The sequence below is a fragment of the Magnolia sinica genome, chromosome 4 (assembly GCF_029962835.1).
Source record: "Magnolia sinica isolate HGM2019 chromosome 4, MsV1, whole genome shotgun sequence".
NCBI classification, from domain to species: Eukaryota; Viridiplantae; Streptophyta; class Magnoliopsida; order Magnoliales; family Magnoliaceae; genus Magnolia; species Magnolia sinica.
Window position 1 is genome coordinate 72,751,771 of NC_080576.1, and position 21,087 is coordinate 72,772,857.

The following is a 21,087-nucleotide window of genomic DNA, read 5'->3' on the forward strand; positions in this document are numbered from 1 at the left end:
AAACTTGTCACACCTCGCAAGCTTGAGTCCCTGTGTACCAAGGTTTACCGAGATTCTAACAAGTTCTCCAGATACTTTACAGATGGGAAGGCATGCACTTCTTCCATGACATTTGTAGAGTGGACATGGAAACTAGCTACACTGACCTACAAAATTAATTGTGGTTGCTGGAAACCAGAAACCATTTCATCCTTATAGCTACCTTTCTCCTAGATGGCCACCTTTCCACCTAGTATAACTATTTCCCTGACAGTATATCTTTACTGGCATTCTTGCCTCACATAATGATTCACAAGAAGTAAATAGTTGATCTGGAATTATTGTGTTTCAAGGTTAAGTGCCATTCTTTAAAATTGACGTCTATAAGTTAGTTTCTTTTAAAATTATAGTTTGGAGAAAATAGAATTAATTGTAATGTATACGTTTGGTTGTCTTCGTCTCAATATTAAACTGTCTCTATAAAGTACAAAGCTCTTGCCTAGTTTGGATATGTTGACAATTGATATTGTTCATAGGGTGTCTTCTACCTTAGGTAAATGAAGAGATTTATTATATTTGTTCCAGTATTGTTACAAATTCTGATAGTGAAATGTGTTATTTTCCCAATTTATTTGGTGATGTAGATTTTGGATAATAGAGTCACTCATTTTCCTTTCTGATATTTTCAGAACTTTGACTGTCACCTTCCATTATTTTAATTAGTGCAGAAACAATCAGACACTACTATTTGCGTAGACAAGGGTTTCTAGACAAGACAAAATGGCGCTCGTCTGGTAATTTATTTCCTGTTTCAATTCAGGCTAAAGAACCCAATTCCAATGTTAGTTCATGGGCGCATGGGTTTCTTCGTCGGTTCCAGAGTCCCACAATTTTTCTTAAAATGGCTTGTGATAGAGACCTATTGTTGCCAATTATCGTAGGTATGTAGATGCTCTCACAAAGTCAAAATCTGTTTATTGTTCGCTAGCTGTGATATGATGTGTTCCTTATGGCCGTTTCTGTTGAGTTCTATGTATGAATGACTTATGTTGTTCGCTCATGCAGGGGAGTTCGCAATAGAAAAACTTATAGATGCTTTGAAAGAGGATGAAAATGGGGTAATATTTCTTTTCTTATTTTCAAGCATATGCCAGCTCTCAACTTACATTTAAGATTGAAAGATGAGCTTTGATACAGGACTTCCTAAATCAATTCAAGTTCATGAAAAATCTTGTTGGGTCACTGGGGTACGAGGTAAGAACCTAATTTTCCAATGGAAACGTGGTTGAGGATCTTAAGTAATTGTTTCTTTGGTGCTTATATTTGATTCTCACCTGTGTAGATCTCCACACATTTTATTTTTGTTGTTTGAGTACTCATGAAATGCTACAAGAATCTTGCTCCTATTTCCTGAAATCCTAATTTATGTTGCCTGAAGTTTTACTTCTTGGTTGTGCTATCAGTCCACTTTTTTTTTTTCTTATTCTTCCCCTTTATGTATTTTGTGTCATTGTACTATTCAACCCTTAGCAGAATACAAGTTGTCATCGTCATCATCGTCGTCATCATCGTCATCATCATCATCATCGTTGTCGTTGTCATCATCATCTTCATCATCGTCGTCATCGTCATCGTCGTCGTCTTCGTCGTCTTCATCGTCATCGTCGTACTCATCAACATCATCACATCATCAAATCCTTCTCCTTTTCCACTCTATCAAGGGCCATACCTTCAATTAGACTATAGGTAATTGATTCTTTTCTTACTACCTCCACCCACTTCCTTTTGGGCCTTCCCCTTACCCTCATCCTCATCATCATCAACATCAAATCCTCCTCTGCCTTTCCACTCTATCAAGGGCCATACCTTCAGTTACACTATAGGTAATTGATTCCTTTCTTACTACCTCCACCCACGTCCTTTTGGGCCTTCCCCTTGCCCTCTTAGGGCCTTCAACTTGTACCAACTTGCTCCTAACTAGCACAGTTCTTGGTATCTTCCATTGCACATGACCAAACCATGCAAGTCTCCTTTCCCTCATCATATCGCCTATGGATGCTACTCCTAAGTTCCCTCAAATGCATTGATTTTCAATTCTATCCTTAGCTTACCACCCATCCACCTCAACATCCTCGGTTCGCTACACTCCATCCTATGAACATGTTGTTCTTCAGCTGCCCAACATTCTATCCCATAAAGCATGGCTAGTCTTATAGCTATCCCATAAAATTTCTCTTTCAGTTTGAGTGGTACACGACAATCACATAAAATTTCAGATGTCCATCTCCATTTCTTCCACCTAGCTTGAATTCAATGGGCAACATCCTTCTCTATTTCTCCACTCTCATGAGTTATTGACCCAAGATATTGAAGGTGGTCATTTTAGGAAACTTCTTAGTTAACAATATTAACTAATTCCCCGTTTTCACTCTTATCTTTACTAAAATTGCACTCCATAACACTTTATTTTAGTCCGACTAATTTTAAATCCTATAGATTCTAAAGTACCTCTCCATCCATTGTCTTGTCAATAAAAACTTATGTCATTTGCAAACAACACACATCATGGGATCTCTTCTTGCAAATGGCTCATTAACTCGTCCATAACCAATTGGAAAAGGTACGGGCTTGATGCTGACCCCTGGTGTAAGCCTAGAGCAATTGAGAATTCACTCATCTCTCCACCAGTGGTTCTCATAGTTGTTACTACTCCTTTGTACACATCCTTAATCATGTCAATACATCATCTTGGAACTTTTCTTTTCTAACAGTTAACAAAATAACTCTCTGGGGACCATGGTATTAAAAAATGGTCAAGTAACAACTGGAACGGCAAGACCTGTTATGTGATACAGGGCTGTAACTAACCCCCATTTTAAAAAAAGAGAGGCCCATAATAGGCCTGTTACGGTTGTAATGATCGATCTGGGGTTATAATCAGCTGATATGGGCTCTTAATGGTCCGATATGGGGCCAAATACTTTTCTTTTTCCTTTTAAATTTCTTTTGACCATTATAGGGCTATAAAGTCTATTATGGGCAAGGTATTTTAATAACGATCACGATAACCATAATGGCCACTATAATCACCGTTACGATATTGGCTGTACTGGTCATGATATTTTTATTTTTTAATTGGCCTCTTACAGGCTGTTATGGGTTGTAATGGCTATTGTGGGCCATTTTTAAAATTTTTTTTTTTTAATTTTTGTTTTTTCAATTGTATCAGCCCCTCTATGGGCCGTTATGGGGCTATAACGGTCGTTGTGGGCCATTTTTCTATAATGGCTATTACGACCCCATAGCGCGTAATACTTCCCACCGTTACCATTACATAACGGCCGTAAACACCTTGGTTACAGGGGCTGTAGTGGCCATTATGGCCTGTATCATTATGGCCCTAAGGATGGCCATTACAACCATCATTACTCTTAATGAGTACCTTGCTAGGGGCCCTATCGTATGTTTTCTCTATGTTAATAAAGACTATATGGAGATCCTTCCTCTCTCCTTATACTTCTGCATCAATTGTCTAAGTAGGAAAGTAACTTTAGTGGTAGACCTTCCTGGCACGAAAGCAAACTAATTTTATGTTACATTTGCCTTATGCCTTAGTCTTTGTGCAATCACTCTCCCCCAAAGTTTCATAGTATGGTTCATACGTTTAATCCCACGATAGTTAGTGTAGCTCTGTATGCCTCCTTTATTCTTATAAATAGGTACCATGTAGTGTTCGAAGTATCGGTATCGCTAGAAGTTTCGCTGGCCAGGGATATGAAAACAATATCGATATCGCCGATAATATCATTGATAACCAGAAATGCATGAAAACATTGGAAAAATGGTGGAATTTTCAGCGAAACTTTAGGAGATGTTAAAATGTACATATTTGTATATTTAGAAATTTTTAAAAAAAATTGCAAAAAGAATGCATACATAACAAGTTTCCATTTAATGAGACCTTAAAAGCACGTGCTGGTGTAAGAAATCAGTCCAACCATCCCTTCCGACCAATTTAACCATCCAACCTTCCATCCAAACATACATCGATATTATATAATATCAACAACATATGATATTTCACCAAGAAATCATCAACAATTGGAAATGAAACAAAAGATTGTGGTCTCAATATCTCTCATGTTGTGATATCGATAATATCGAGATATTATCAATATTATCAATGACAAATTGAACACTATATACAACCATGTGCCCATGAAAAAATTTTGAAATATATATATATATATATATATATATATATATATATATATATATATATATTTTTCAATAAACAAAATTTTGATGATATCAATACGTTAGCGATATTATTGAAATATCATCAATACACTTATGATACAAGCATTAACTAGAGTTTACATAGTCGAAAATATTGGCGATGCATTGGCGATATTGATGCATTGGCAATACAAGCGACACCTAGAATTTACATAGTTGAAAATATTGACGATTACATTAGCGATATTTATATGTTGGTGATACTTAGCGATACATTGCTAATACCTAGAATTTCTGATACTACTAGAGTTATCGATAATTCGATATTGCTACCAGTGTTATTGGTATCGCTGAGCCAGAGATAAAGATAATATCAGAGATAATTCGAACACTGGTACCATGATACTTCTCTCTTATTCTTTTGGCATTTTCATTGATGTTACAATTTTGTTGAACAACTTTGTCAATCAAAATAACCTAGTATCTTCCATACATTCCCAAACCTCAATTAGTATACCATATGGTCCAAGGACCTTTCCTGTTTTCTTCTTTCTCAAAGCTTCTTTCACTTTAGATATGCTAATCCTATGGAAGCATCTATGGTCTTTGACGTCATTTCAGTTTATGGTTCCTTCTATCTCTATGCTTTCACAGTGGTTGTCATTTGGTATTATCTATATCATTAAAAAAATTCATCATTTCTAGATAGTTGCTAGGCTTTGAAACATGAACGTTCTCGTTAATAGCTTTTTGTAAATCGTCATTTCACCTCTAAGTTTCCTTATATGATTGACCTTCCCTTTTGAATAATTCTAAAACATCTTTTGCCACATTCCTAATGCACTTGGCCTTCTCATTCCACAACATTTACTTCCTTGATATTCCCCTTTCCTCATTCCATCAATTTGTTTATGAATAACATTGTTTTTTCTCATTATAAATTCCACAGCCTAGTTTTTGGACACCTATTAATTTCACTCAATTTTTTCCATATCTCAATGTAAACATCTATAACTATTAATTGATGTTGCGTAGTAAACTATCTCCTAGTGTAACCTTGCAATCATTACATATTGATAGTTCTATCTTCCTAAGTAGAAAGAAATCTATGTGATTTATATTTGCTTTAGTACTTGTCGTAGGCAAGGTATTCTGTAACAGTATAGTGGACATAACGACCAACACCGTTATCTTTACGATATGGGCTTAAACGGCCTTTACGACCTCTGTAACAATGAAAACTTATATCTGCCTCGTAACAGACTGTTACGGGGCTATTGTGGCCTTTTTATTTTATTTTTATTTTTTTTAGGGGGTGGGTTAATGAGCCAATACAGGTCATTTTTTATTTTTATTTTTCCATAACACCCATTATGGTTTCCACCGTTACCTTTACATAATGTCCTTAACGGCCCTGTAATGGTTGTTACTGCACACCATGGTTGTAGGCTTTTGATTTAGTTAGTTGCTTTGGCAGAAACCTCAAGTTTGAAAGCATCTTTGCAAAGAGGGCTTCTTTTCATGGTGAGTTTACTGGGTTGGTCATTTTAGTGCCCAATCCATACCATGTGGCAGTCTTAGAAGTCTTACTTGCACACTTCTACTTTTCGGGTTTTTGCTGTGTCAACACTTGGGGACGCTTACATGCTCCTTGATGGATTCAACATTACAAAATTTGTATGAGAACAAGAACTGATCTAGATGTCATTGGAAAGTGCCATGTGTTGGACATTTTAAGTGAAGTTTCCATGCATTATCCAAAACATTTCCTCCTTTCTCTAGGGGGGGAAAAGCAAAAATGGAATGTATACCAACCTTGAGAAGAAATTCCGAAGCATGTTGACCTTGGAAAAAAGTCAAAGTATCATCCATTGTAGAAAATTCGCATTGGACAAATTATGTCCATGCATCACACTATGTACATATCCATATACCATTAAGTGAGGTCTACAACCATTACGACCCCGTTATGTATAACGGTTGCCACCGTTACGTTTACGTAACGGCCTTTACGGCACACCACGGTCATATTCTTTTGATGTTAGTCATTTGCTTTGGCAAAAACCTTAAGTTTGAAAGCATCTTTGCAAAGAGGGCTTCTTTTCATAGTGATTTTACTATGGGTATCGCACCGTACCAATACAAGATTGGGTTGTAGTTGGAAAACTTATCAGTATCGGTCGATATATTGCGATATATCACAATGTATCGACAATATATTGATACATTGTGATATTTTGAAAACATTGCTGTAATAAATTTCCCAATATCATTGATGTGTATCGATGATATTGCACTTGCATTTAGTCCCCTTCTAAAATTTTTTGAAAATTTGCCAAAAATTCACAAAAAATTGATTTTTTTTTTTTTCTTCTGGGATTATGCTGCCAAGGGGATTTCAACCAATCCTCTTCATTTGTTTACAGAGAAGGGGATTTGGGTGTAGAAATTGAGATTGAAAAGTGTGGTAATGGAAACCCAATTAGTGAGAGATGAAGAGTGTGGTAACTTCTTTTTGTTTCCAAGCTTCCTCCAAACCGATCCTCTAAAGGGCTTGAGGACATTTTCATGATAATGGGCTCAGTAGGGGAAGTGGTTATAATTCGAGAGTAGTTTGGATAATGTAGTGTTAGCTTCATTTGAATGCACTTGGAGGAGGATGCAATCGAGCTTATTGAAGAGATCGATTTGGGGAGAGAGAGAGAGAGAGAGAGAGAGAGAGAGAGAGAGAGAGAGAGAGAGAGAGAGAGGTGGGGGTGGTGCTAAGCTTTCGAGAGGGTGGTGTTGCTGATTGTGGGCAATGATTTAAACATCGATAGTATCGATTGGTTGATACCGTTGGTATCACACAGTAACAATACAAAATTGGGTTGTAGTTGGAAAACTTATCAGTATCAATCGATATATTGCGATATATCGCAATGTATCGGCAATATATCAGTACATTGTGATATTTGAAAACATTGCTATAATAAGTTTCCCAATATTGTTGATGTGTATCGATGATATCGCACTTGCGTTAGTCCCCTTTAATTTATTTTTTTTTGAAATTTTGCCAATTTTTTTTTTTTTTTTTTTAAATTGATTTTCTTTGATTTTTATTTTATGGGATTATGCTGCTTAGGGAATTTCAACCAATCATTTTCATTTATTTAGAGAAGGGGATTTGGGTGCAGAAATTGAGATTGAAGAGTGGTAACGGAAACCCAATTAGTGAGTTTTTGCTAATTTAAATTGTTCTCTTGTTTACATTGCTTGAATTATGTAGAATGAAGTAAATAGTTCATGATTTTGCATGCTCAATTATGGATTTGACCTTTAATTTTCGAATTTGTGGAAATTTCGGAAAATTTTGAAATTTCCTTGATTTCACCCATTTAATTTGCAATTAGATTGTGGAAAAATCATGTGAGAGTACTTGGTGGTTGATATACAAATTGATGGTACTTGTTTGAAATTTTTGAAAAAAATATTTTTTGAAGAGTATTTTTTAAAATAATGAAAAATAAGATTTTTTTTTTTTGAAAAAATACACTGACCAAATATTATTTGTGCATTATGTTTATGTATTTTAAATGCCACATGTTAAAGTTCCTTGATAGACATTGATACACCATCCTCTAACAGCTCAAGCTTTTAGAGCAAATGGTTATTTGACCTGGTATCTGAGCGGAAGGTCAAGTGTTCGAATCCCGGGACCAACAAATATGCCTTCGAAATATATTCTCCCGCTAGGAAATTCAAATCCGGCCTAGGGACCGAGAAATCAAGCTTGGCCTATTTATGGTGTGAGTGTCCCTTTACACTTGCCCAGTTTGTTCCTGTGCGGAGCTCCACCCCGCATGTGCGGGGGAGTGTTAAAGTCCCTCGTTATACATTGATACACCATCCTCTAATAGCTCGAGCTTTTAGAGCAAATGGTTATTTAACACCACACTCATTTATTTTTAAAAAATAAGTTTAATTTTCTAAGAACTTTTTAAAAAATAATTTTAATTTTCTGAAAACTTCTTAAAAAAATTTAACAATATATTTTTTAAATAAATGCACTGTACATTGTAAGACAAATATAGTTCAATAAATTAATAAATTGAATGTGCTAATAAATGATTTGAATTGTAGAAATATTAGTGATTTTTATTTTTAATTTAAAAATAATTCATAATTAGGTATGAGGTAAAGCCTTACAGGTGTTTTGAGGGCACATGTATATTTTGTTTCTTTTTTAGCTTTTGAGTGTATTGGTTGTGTTTTCATACATCTTCCATGATTTATGAATTATATAAACTGATTTTGAATATCGTTGCATCACTTTTGTCAGATAACACATGAATTAGGACCCTCTACGAAGGAAACTTATTATGTGTACTTGCTTTTTGTGATATTTTGAGTTCTAGTGTGTAATAATGTCTTTTTTAACATCCCTTGAAGTTTTATTGAAAAATTCGACCAATTTCCCAATGTTTCCCCAAAACAACACTACATCATGCAATATTTCCCGTGCAATACCAATATGTTTCGGTATTCCAAGGGCGTATATATGTGTTGACATTGATACTTAATACTGACAATGGGGTAGAGGAGGTGAGCAAAGAGGAAGGAGCAATGGTTTGTGTCTATGTGAGAGACTGGTGGACATGTGACAGCTCAATGTGGGAGCGATAGGAGGTGTTGTCCAATTTATTCAATAATGGTAACGAACGACTGTTGAACTGTTACAGTACAAGCTGTAATGATCATTTTTTTTTTAAAACTTAAAAAAGTGAAAAATATTAGAAAAATGAGAAGATTTCAAATATGTATTATTTTCTCATTTTGAACCTGTTAATGATGTTGACCCCTTGTCCCCCTTTTTGTTTGTTGTGGTTGCCGAGGCTCTTAGCAAGATGCTTCTGAAAGGTCAAGAAGTGGGCTTAATTTGGGGATTCAAATTGGTAGAATCAGGTCCCTTGGCAATTCATTTCCAGTTTGTGGATGATACCATCTATTTTTGCGAGGCGGAGGTAGAAATGGTCAACAACTTGCGGAAAATCATCACATGTTTTGTAGTCTCAGGCTGTTGAAGTGCAAAATGCCCGCAGTTCACATGTCGGGGGAAGAGGTTCATCGGTATGTGAATTTATTTGGTTGCAGAGTAGTATCTTTTCCTTATTCTTATCTCAAGCTGCCCTTATGCATAGGAAAGCCGGCGAGGCATCTTTCGGACCCAGTTGTTGAAAGAATAGAAAGAAAGCTTTCTTCTTGGAAGAGCCGGCATCTATCCTTGGGAGGCCATTTAACCTTTGATTAAAGCGGCTGTCTCCAATGTGTCCCTATATTTTATGTCGTTGTTTCAATGCCCTGACTCTTTGTTGGAAAAGCACAAAAAGCTTAGGCGTGATTTCCTTTGGAGCAGCAAAGAGTATAGGAAAAAGTTCCATCTTATGAGGTGGAAGGATGTGCGTAAGTCCTTGTTCAGAGGGGTTGGTTTGCGGGAGTTGGAGCATATGAATCTCGCCTTATTAGAAAGTGGTTGTGGTGATTCACTATAGAGGAAATAAACTTATGGAGGGAGGTGACGGCTACAAAATATGGAAAGCTTCATGGCATAAAGCTTCGGGGCTATGGAAAGCGATTTTTTCGATTGCTTTGAAGTTTAAAGAAAGTGTTTCCTTTGTGGTGGGAGATAATACTCGTATTCGCTGTTGGAAGGATCTTTGGCTGCTTCAGATCCTTAATTTGGATAGTTGTATTAGTCCAATTTGTGATAATAACTATTAGATGGGCTTGATTGGTATTTGATATACATTCTGATGCCTGATCATTATTTGAACAACTTGTGGCGTAGATGCATCCTTTGATTGCTCGTGTCTAGTCTTGGATGCATCATTTTTTCCTTTTTTCCTTCTTTCTTTCTTTCTTAAAATAAAATAAAATAAAATAAAATAAAATTTCTTAGTCCATTTTTCTTTTTGCATACATTTTCAATGATGGGAGCATCTTTCTTGACCTTTTAAAGTTTTGGATCATGTTCAGAATCCATTCATTGATACCTTTAAAGTTCCACAATTTAGGAGGCTCGATCATCCAGCTTCACCACATGATACTGTACTCAATGTTTAAATTATTGGTGATAATATTGAATTATTGCCGATATTTTCGGTATTGCTACCCTCCGAGACCGAAAACCCTGTATTTCGTTTCTCTCCTGGATATCAGAGAGATTTCGCTGACTTTTTCAGATTTTACCATTTTTTTTTGAAATTTCGCCGACAAAATCAAGCCGTAAATATTGAAAAAAAATAAATAAATCAAAATTTAGAAATACCTCTTTCCGAAAGATTGAGAAGTGATTGGATAGTGGATTGACATTGCCGGTCTTTAAAAGTATGAAATAACCCAAAAAATCCGGGATTTGGGCGAGCTTTATTCTAATCTTGTTGGGATTTTCGTCGAAAATTGAATCTATGTTGTGAGCTTGAAGATGCTTCCGAGATTTCAGGGTTATAATACCTACGGCTACGGCAATGGTTGTGGAGAAGTAACTTGTGTTGACTTTAGGGTTTTGGAAGACGGGTTTTCGAAACCCTCTTTCGAAGCACTTTCCTTTTTATTTAACTTTTATGTTTTTCTAAAATGTGTATTTGACACAATTAAAAAGCATGGGTCACCACCATTTTGCCTTGAAACAAAACTAATAGATTAAGTAACTTTTAAGCTATTTTATAGCGTGAGTTTCACACAACATAATAAGATTAGTTCATCACTATTTTGCATACACAAATTAATAGTTAAAATAAAACTTTAAAAAAAGGTGTGATGGTTTGGGAAGTGGATTAGGTACGGCCTGTGCCTCACCTGAGATGGTCCAGCCCATCATGATGTATTTGTCCATCTGTTTCTCAAAATGTTTTAGGGCATGAGCCCAAAAATGAAGATCCAAATCTTTGGTGGACCATACAACAATGGTGATTGAATACCATATCATTAAAAGCTTCTTAGGGCCCACCTTAATGTTTCCATAATGATTATTTGCCATCCAACCCATTGATAAGGTCACATAAACATGGATAAAGGATAAAGAAAATATCAGCTTGATCCAAAGCTTTTGTGGCCCATTAATGGTCAATGACCCTTGTTTTCTATGATAAGGTCCTCTTGAGAATTGGATCTACTTCATTTTTAGGCTTATGCCCTAAAAGGTTCTTACAAAATGGACGGATATGGAATACATCCATCAAGGTGGGCCTCGATGGTTGGTTGGTTGGATGGATGTTTGGATGGATAGATGGGATGGGTGGATGGATGATTGGATGGGCGGGATGGATGGATGTTTGGATCTGACACCGCACCTAATCAGCTCCCGATGGTTAGATGGTTGGATGCATGGATGGGATGAGATGGGATGGTTGGTTGGTTGGATGGATGTTTGGATGGATGGATGGGATGGATGGATGGATGTTTGGATGATTGGATGGGATGGATGGATGGATGGATGTTTGGATGGATAGATGGTTGGATGCATGGATGAGATGATGGATGGATAGATAGGATGGATGGATGGATGTTTGGATGGATAGATGGTTGGATGCATGGATGAGATGATGGATGGATGGTTGAATGGATAGATAGGATGGATGGATGGATGTTTGGATGGATGATTGGGTGGGATAGATGGATGGATGGATGTTTGGATGGATGATTGGATGTTTGGATGGGATAGATGGATGGATGGATGGATGGATGTTTGGATGATTGGATGGGATGGATGGATGGATGGTTGGATGGATGGATGGATGGATAGATGGGATGGATGGATGGATGGATAGATTATTTGATGCAATGGTTGGATGGATGGATGTTTAGATTATTTGATGCGATGGATGGATGAATAAATGGGATGGATGGGTGGATGGTTGGATGATTTGATGGGATGGATGGATTGTTGGATAGATGGGATGGATGGATGGTTTGATGGATAAATGGAATGGGTGGATGAATGTTTGGATGATTTGATGGGATGGATGGATGGATGGGATTGTTGGATTGAAGGATGGATGAATGTTTGAATGATTACATGGGATAATTGGATGAATGGGATAGTTGGATGGATGGGATGGGATGGTTGGGTGATGGATGGATGGTTAGTTGGATGGGATGAGTGTTTGGATGGATGGACGGCGTGGATATACCATACATAAATAGGGGGGCTCTGGAAATGTGTGCTTTTTTTAGTTAATTTATTTTTACATGTCTTAATCATTTTATGTGAATTGCATTTGTATTATAAACTCATTTTAGTTACTATTAAAGTGATTTCTTAGGACATCGCATGCTTTTAGGCTTTTATTACATGAAAACTTATTATGTATGCATTTCTTTTTCTTTTTTTTTTGCAAATTTTTTATTCCTAAATATGTAAATATGTGTGTTTTGGCATGTCTTGAAGTTTCGCTGAAAAATTTCACCTTTTTCCCCATGTTTCCCCCTTTTTCCCTACATTTCCGGTTATCAACGATATTATCAGGAATAACGATATGTTATTTTTATCTCCGGCCAGCGAAACTTGTGGTGATACTGACAACTCGAAAGCTGACTGTACATATATCTTCTTTTTGCTTTCAGGTGAAAATGGTGCGGATAACAGAAAGAGTGGTAAATACTTACTATGCCCGCATATATCTTGGCAAGGTAGTGAAAACATTTACCCCACATTTTATTCTTTAAAAGGTTGTTATGGTTGTTAAGTGGACACATGAGATGACTTATGTGATCCACTTGGTTTTGTTGGAAACGCAATTTGTGAAATCATTTTTATCAACATAATAAGGCTTATGTTGTTTGCAGCCAGGTGAAAATTCCATTACAAGTGTTGATGCACGCCCATCAGATGCAATAAATGTGGCGGAAAGATGCAAGGTATCATTTTCTGCAACATTTATCCATATATTTTTATAATCCGTTGCGTGATAGATAATAGAAATGGTACTGCAGAAACTGCAAGTATAGTCTTGATATGATCTATGATACCTGAAATATTACACGCATTAGTCTAAATAGAACTAAAGTTCATCATAAACACATTAGTCAAAGGCAACAGTTCACTAGAGAAAAACACATTAGTCAAAGGCAACAATTCATTAGAGCAAAATGCATTAGTCAAAGGCAACAGTTCATTAGAGCAAAACAACAGCACATCATCCTCAAGAGCTTAAATAGAATGAAAGTCTCAAGTTCATTGGTAGCAAATAGAGTGACAAATGTTACATTTGTTGTTAACTTGAGGCAAGTCAGCCATAAAAAGGATGAGATGGTTGGCTGTCCTGCCATCATAGTGAAGGCACCTAAATCTACCATGATAATGTAGCGTGATGATCATTACTGCCTATTATTCTACCCCCATCAGGACTATCATTATGATCTTGATCAGCTTTAGGACAACAGACTTCTTTTATGATTTTATTTATATTTTCTTCTTTTGTGGATAATTGAATGCAGGCACCGATTTATGTAAGCAAGAATATTGTCTCGACTGATGCTATTAGAATTGTTTATGGGAAGTGGAGAGGAAATGATGCAAAGTCTAATTATGATGTATCCTTGGACAGGTAACAATCATTCATGTTCTTCCTCCATTTTGCTTACACTCCCACTTTTGGAGTCTTACATAAAAATACAATGTGTTTTCTATTTACTGCACCTAATGTTCTGCAGCCTTATGTTATTTGTATTCATTTCTCAATTTTGCCTCAGGTGCACTAATTTCTCTGTGCACTACTCTCTATGTGGTTGAGAAAGGATTTGATTGTATGCTTTGGAAGCTTTTGTTTTGGGAGGAATTATCCGATCCACAACCTGATGCTTTTAATGCATATAAAAGTTTCCATTTCTGACAAGTAGGGCCCATGGTTTGGTAATCTGGATAATTGGTTTGTTGCACTCTATGGTGGATGAAGCATGCCCCAAAAATCTCATCGACCCTCATAACCTTTCGATTTATGGCCTACATAGTTAAGAAGAGAAACACAGCAACAATCCGCTTGATTGGCAGCCAGGATATTCTACTCCGGGAAATCTTTGGGGCATATGGTTCATCCATGGTAAGATGCAACAGAACATTGATTTTGATCACATAATCATGGGACCTGCTTGTCATAATTGAAAACCCTTTTTTTTTTTTTTGGAAATGCGTCATAATTGAAAACGTGCATATTATTTGCAGAGAGTTGAGTTCATTTCCTACAATTTCTCTTGTTTTCAAACATTGACGCAATTAATGTTCTGAGCTACCTTTACTTGATGCTAGGAAGTTGTTAGGCCCAACTATAATTCTACCCCCTTTAACTCACCTTGCTAAAACCCTGACCCTAAATTTCCAAAACCCTAACCTAAAACGTTAATGTGGAAAATGCTAACACTAGCCCTCAGCCTTGGCCCACCAAGGCCTATCATTGGAAACCATGTCTCTATGTCCTACTTATCATGCCCATCCTAAACTCTAAACCTCTACCCGTGAGAACTACCAAAACTTCTCTGAAAAAATCATTTCTGTGAGAGGAATAAATCCCAACCTCTTTCTTGAGATAATTCTACATCACCTTCTTCTTTCTCACGATGAAACATGATAAAGCGACCTTTTCTTTTCTGCTGAGGGTAGATTCTGCTCACAACCTTTAGTCAAGATATCACAAAAGACAGTGACAATAATCTTGATCCAATTAGATACATATTCCAAGAGTCACTGTGCCTTAATGGAAAAAAAAAATAAAAATTGGCAGGATTTAGTTTAGAATTTGGAAAATATTGTATTAAAGAAGAATGATCAACTGATTATCATCAGGATAAGTCTACAATAATGCCAGTATTCTTGCAAAACTGATCCATCTATTTCTACAACTCACTTGACGCAGCTTTCATTGGGACCTGCTCAGTTGCAAGATGGGCAAATGATCATGCTGACACTCCTGATCAGAAGAAAGAATTCTATGGTCAATTGATGTAACTTCTCAATCTAAGAGGGAGTGAGGGAGGCTGAATGCCAAAAATCAGCCAAATCCGAAACTCAACTGGGCCATACCATCTGAAATCATGTGAAATTGTTCCCCAAACACTGAAAACCACTTGGTGGGGCTCACCTAAGTTTTTGAGATGGATGAAACTCAGTGTGACCCCTCATCCTAGTGGGACACACACGATGGATGGGCTGGACGTTTGAACCACATCTCAGTGAACCCTATAAACGATCGTGAAGGTTTTAGTGGGTGGATATGTACTCTTAACTGTTATATGTGGTGTGGCCCAGCGAAGTCATTGATTGGCCTGATTTTCAGGCCGGTGGTCCACCATGGAGGGGTGCATCTGATTGATGGGGTGGATGTCCGTCATAGATCACAGTGAGGTCCACAGCTCAACCTCATGGGAAGCTTCCCATGAGGTCTACCTCATAGTACCTTCTCATGCATGTTGGAAACAGCATCTGACTTTGGAGTGGGAACTGTATCTACGTAGTAATTCATCATACCTTTAAGGGAAGAAGCTTTTAGGTTAGGTTAGTCTCCCTTGGCTTTCCTGAAATAGCTCACTATACCAAATAAAACCCAGATTACTGGACACTGAGCTTCCCTCTATAGCCCCAAAAGGTTATTATTATTTACCAGTCTCTTTTAGACTACTGACTTAATTACCACTAGTCATGTTTTTCCGAGATTGCCCATGTTCTAAAAATATGAGAAGAGATGGAAGATGGAATAGAGAAAGTTGTTTCTAATATTCAGTTAGGTGGTGCCAATATATAATGACGCACATTTTGGCGTAGAGCAATTTTGCCTCCTATGCTATCAATATAGGAAATTGTATTCGGGTTATACTTCGATTACTTGAGAATACAAAAATGATAAAATGACCCCTCAATACGCATGATACAATATACAGAAATATAAAATGTTAAGTGTTTGGTCATAACCAAAGTAGTTGTGCTAATCCTAAGACAATAGCTTTTAAAGACTGTTTGCTAATTGTAATAGAGAGCTGTGTGAGGTGGACTCTTGTTAATATCAGTGTTTCAAATAGCGCTCGTAGCGTAGCCGTAGTTCTACGTAGTGTAGCTAAATAGTGTAAATCCCTTGTAGCGTATGCTACAACTACATAGCATGTAGCATTTGTAGCATAAGCTACAATGTTTTTTTTTTTTTTGAAGAGTGATGAGAATATTTATTTTTATTTTTTATTTTTTTAGTTTTGTTTGTTAAAAATAGTGTAGAACTCATATTATATATATAAAAAAAAATTAGATGTAAAGTTAAAACCAAACCTTTCTTTGTTTACTTTCACTTAAAATGGTGGTGATCCTATGTTAAAGTTGGTGAAACTCATGCTGAAAAAACCTTAAAAACTAAACTTAAAAGAAAAAGGGTTTCTTTTTCTTTTTTCAAAAACCCCTCTTTGTATAGATGACATATGTACTGTACTTAATAGTCTTAACTTGTGGGATTTTTATTTCTTTTCATACTTGTGAGTTGTGAGTTGTGATTTCAATTAGATGTTATTAATTAAAGTGGTTTGATTCAAAAAATTTAAAGTGGTTTGTTTAGAAAGTTGTTGATGTGATAATTATTTGATTTGGTTTATGACTTTATATGTGGATTGGCTTTTGGTAAATGATAATTAACAACTTGAATATGCTTATACTTGAAAAAATGAATCATCTTTTAGGTATTTTTATATTTTTTGCTTTTTTCTTACTATTTATCATTTTTTTTCTATATTTAAATTAAAAAACAGAAGTATCATGTAGCTTACGCTACACACCACGCTATTTATGCTACATGCTACAGAGGGTTGAACGCTACGCAACATGCTACCACTATTTAAAACACTGGTTAATATATGATATTAGAGAGGGGGAAATGAAGAAAGACAATACCTGTTCAAAAAAAGAAAAAAAGAAATGAAAGAGATAGAACAAGGGAGAATGAGATTATGCCTACTCTCTCTCACACACAAATATATTTTATAATACTAAATGGTTAGAAGAGACAAGATCACAATAAATGAGAAAAAAATCCTCCTAGTATGGTGCTCCACAATCACATACAAAACTATGACTTGTTAGAACTTGGATGCCATATGTGTCCAACTTGCGATAAAATACTTGATAGGAGCTTTAGTGAGAATATCAGCATATTGGTCCCTGGACTGAGCAAAAAGAGTGTGCAACATGTTGGAGGCAATTTTCTCTCTGACAAGTGATAGTCAACTTAGATATGTTTCATTAGGACTAGAGGAATTGTTGTTGTCAGAGATGTCTTAAATCTCATTTTGAGTTCGATGACATTGAAGCCGGTTGATGCCATTAAGTTTTGTTCGGATTTTCGCCCTTGCTCGCTAGACTATTTTTGTTATTTTTCGATGACATCGAAGCTAGTTCGATGTCATCGAAGGTTTACGCAGATTCATTTGCGGAAACACAGATTCTGCGGTTTTTATTTCCTATTATGGTTCTACTTGTTTCTAAAGCTATATAAAGGGTTGTATACGGAACTAGGAGGTATTCTAAGGGAATTCTAAGGCATTTTAGGGTTTCAAGGGGTGGAGAAAAGGAGAGGTTTGAGGATTGCTCAAGCCGGGTAAGTCCTCTATCTTTGTAATATGTGCTTTTCATAGTGGAATTTCTGTTGCTTTGTGCCGTGGTTCTTTCACGCAAGGGTTTTCCACGTTAAATCTCTGTGTTCTCTTGTGTTTGCTTGGTGCCCTTGGATTGCTATCCTAGATCCATCTCTGTGTGATTCCGCAACACAAATCCCAATAAGTGGTATCAAAGCTATCGTTGGGGCACAAATCTCAATATGTGGGATCAACAATAATGGGAGATATTGAGAAGTACTCATGTAAAAATAATTATGAGTTATGGAAGATTAAGATGATTAGTCTATTAAGGAAGGTGAAGTTAAGGCTCTTGAGGAGCGAAAATCGACTCTGAAAGATGAAGAATGGGAGACTCTTGATAGTAATGCTTTAGCCTCCATCCGTTTATGTCTCACGAATGGGGTTCTCTATAATGTTTTGAGGGAGAAAATTGTAGCTAAGTTATGGGCAAAGTTAGAGGATATCTATGCGAAAAAATCCTCTGAAAATTGCCTACACTTGAAGCTACAGTGGTATAATTTCAAGATGGCAGAGGGTGGAGATTTGGAGGCTCACATCAACAACTTTAATAAATTGGTTTGCAAATTGCTGGATATGGAGGAAGTGATTAAAGATAAGGAACAAGCATGTATATTGTTGAATTCTTTTCCGGCATCGTATGAGTCATTCAAGGACACAATGTGCATCGCAAATAAAACCCTGAGTATCGACACCGTTATCTCAGCCTTTCAAGGGAAGGCCATGAGAAAACTAAACGACAACATGGAGACATCTTCTGATGCACTGTTTACGAGAGGCAAGAATTCTGAGCAAGGTACAGGATCTTCAAGACCTAGATCCAAATCCAATGGCAAGGGCAAAGGAAAAAGTGCTGGAACTGTGGGATGACTGGACACATGAAGAAGGATTGTACCAATCCTAAAGCGAAGAAAGAAAATTCAACGGCTTCTTCCAAAGAGGCCAATGTTGCCACATCTGATGAAGAGACAAGTGGTGGTGATGTACTGTCTGTGTCCATGATAGGACACTTACACGACAATCATGGAGATGAGTGGATCCTCGACACAAGAGCGTCATATCACATGACTCGTCATCGGAGTTAGTTCGCCAGTTACAAGGAATGCGATGGTGGACAGGTTTTTATGGGCAATGACAATGCCTGTAATGTTGTGGCTATTGGTACTGTGAGCATCAAGATGTTTAATGGGATGGAGCGTACCCTGACTGATGTCAGGCATATTCCTGATATGAAGAAAAGTCTAATTTCTCTCGGTGCACTCAAGGCTATAGGGTGTAAGTTCACTGGTATCGATGGTGTCCTTAAAGTTTCAAAAGGGGCACTTGTTGTTATGAGAGTACAAAGGTACGGAAACCTTTGCAGGTTGATCAAGAGCACTTCAGCAGGTGGAGCAGCAGCAGCTATTTCAGATTCCACGTCCCTATGTATGTGGTATGCTCGTTTGGGCCACATGAGTGAGCGATGCATGAAGGTACTATCTGATTGTTGTTTGATTCCAACTTTTAAAAATTCTAATTTAGATATATGCGAGCATTGTATATATGGTAAACAATCTAAATTATCTTTTAAAACTAGAAAACATGTGTGAGGGAGTGCTTGATTATGTGCACTGACGCATGGGGGCCATCACTAGAGGTTTCCATTGGGGGGTCGTCATGGTTTGTTTCATTCATTGACAACTATTCCAGGAAAGTTTGAGTCTACTTCATGAAACGTAAATCCGAAATTTTCACCATATTCAAACAATGGAAGGCAATGATGGAAAAACAGTTGGGCTAAAAATAAAGGTTTTAAGGACTGACAATGGTGAAAAATTCACTTCCACTGAATTTAATGAATATTGCAAGGATGAAGGGATCATTAGGCACAACACAGTGTGCCACACGCCTGAATAAAACGGTGTGGCTAAGCGAATGAATCGGACTCTCTTGGAGAGGGCCCAATGCATGCTAAGTAATGTTGCGTTGGGCAAGGACTTATGGACTGAGGCCGTTAACACGGCTTGCTATTTGGTGAACCAGTCTCCTTCTACGACAATTAAATGTAAAATCCCAGAGGAAGTATGAAGTGGTTATAAGCTGAACTACTCAGATTTGCGCATATTTGATTGTGAGGCTTACTCTCATGTACCGTCAATTGAGAGAGATAAGCTAGACCATAGAGCCAAAAAGTATATTTTTGTTGGCTATGGTGTTAGTGTGAAAGGTTACAGGCTATTCAACAAGGTCACACGCAAGGTCATCACTAGCCAGGATGTCAGATTTGATGAAAGCTTCCTATTCCACAAGAATGAGCAAAAGGAGCAAGATGAACCAGAAAGGTTGATCATATACATCTAAATTGACACAGATGATACTCAGGTAGAGACATGCACAGACAGAGGTATAAGATCAGGTGGTGCAGCCACCTGTGAGAAGAAACCCACCGCGTGATCGCAGGTTACCGGCAAGATACAGGGATGATTCTAATATTGCATATGCCCTCGTTACTGATGAGGAGGACTCATCTACTATTCAGGAGGCTCTCAGTGAGCCTAATGCAAAAAAGCGGAAGGCGGCTATGGACGATGAGATGGACGCGTTGCACAAAAATCACACATGGGAGTTGGTGGAGCTTCTAGTGGGCCGAAAAACGATCGAATGCAAGTGGTCATTTAAAAGGAAATAGGATAGATACAAAGCAAGGTTGGTAGCGAAGGGTTATGATCAAAGAGAAGGAATCGACTTTACAGAGATATTCACGTCGGTAGTTAAGCAAGTGTTTATTAGATTCGTGTTGGCGCTGGTTGCCCAATACGATCTCGAGTTGGAACAGATAGATGTCAAGACTGTATTCCTGCACGGAGAGTTGGAAGAGCAGATCTACATAAAGCAACCAGAGGGCTACGAAATTAAAGGGGCAGAGGAAAAAGTTTGTAGGTTAATGAGGTCGTTGTACGGCCTGGAACAGTCACCTAGGCAGTGGTATAAAAAATTTGATTATTTCATGTTGAGTTAGAAATTTACTCGGAGTGAATACGATCACTGTGTCTATTACAAGACATTGAGTGATGGCAGATTCATCATCCTAGTATTGTATGTTGATGATATGTTGATCGCCAGTTATTATATGTCTGAAATCAACGTACTGAAGACTCAGTTATCAGGGACATTCGAGATGAAAGATCTGGGGGCTGTAAAGAGGGTTCTCGGCATAGATATTCATATAGACAGGAAGAGGAGCAGACT

The 21,087-nt window shown here is 37.2% G+C and overlaps 1 protein-coding gene across 15 annotated transcripts in view; it reads left to right on the forward strand.

Moving 5' to 3' along the window:
- Nucleotides 1–21,087, forward strand: part of LOC131243216 (bifunctional nuclease 2) — a 45,989-nt gene that overhangs the window by 4,223 nt on the left and 20,679 nt on the right. For 13 of the 15 annotated variants that reach the window (XR_009169945.1, XM_058242393.1, XM_058242401.1 and 10 more), the window contains exons 2-7: nt 708–920; nt 1,045–1,097; nt 1,177–1,233; nt 12,823–12,888; nt 13,045–13,116; nt 13,696–13,805. Coding sequence is in view for 14 of the 15 variants with exons in the window: in XM_058242393.1 (XP_058098376.1) it covers nt 708–920; nt 1,045–1,097; nt 1,177–1,233; nt 12,823–12,888; nt 13,045–13,116; nt 13,696–13,805 (571 nt within the window). In the remaining variant the exon portion in view is untranslated. The remainder of the gene's footprint in view (nt 1–707; nt 921–1,044; nt 1,098–1,176; nt 1,234–12,822; nt 12,889–13,044; nt 13,117–13,695; nt 13,806–21,087) is intronic. The other 2 variants (XM_058242402.1, XM_058242403.1) reach the window with 2 other exon arrangements.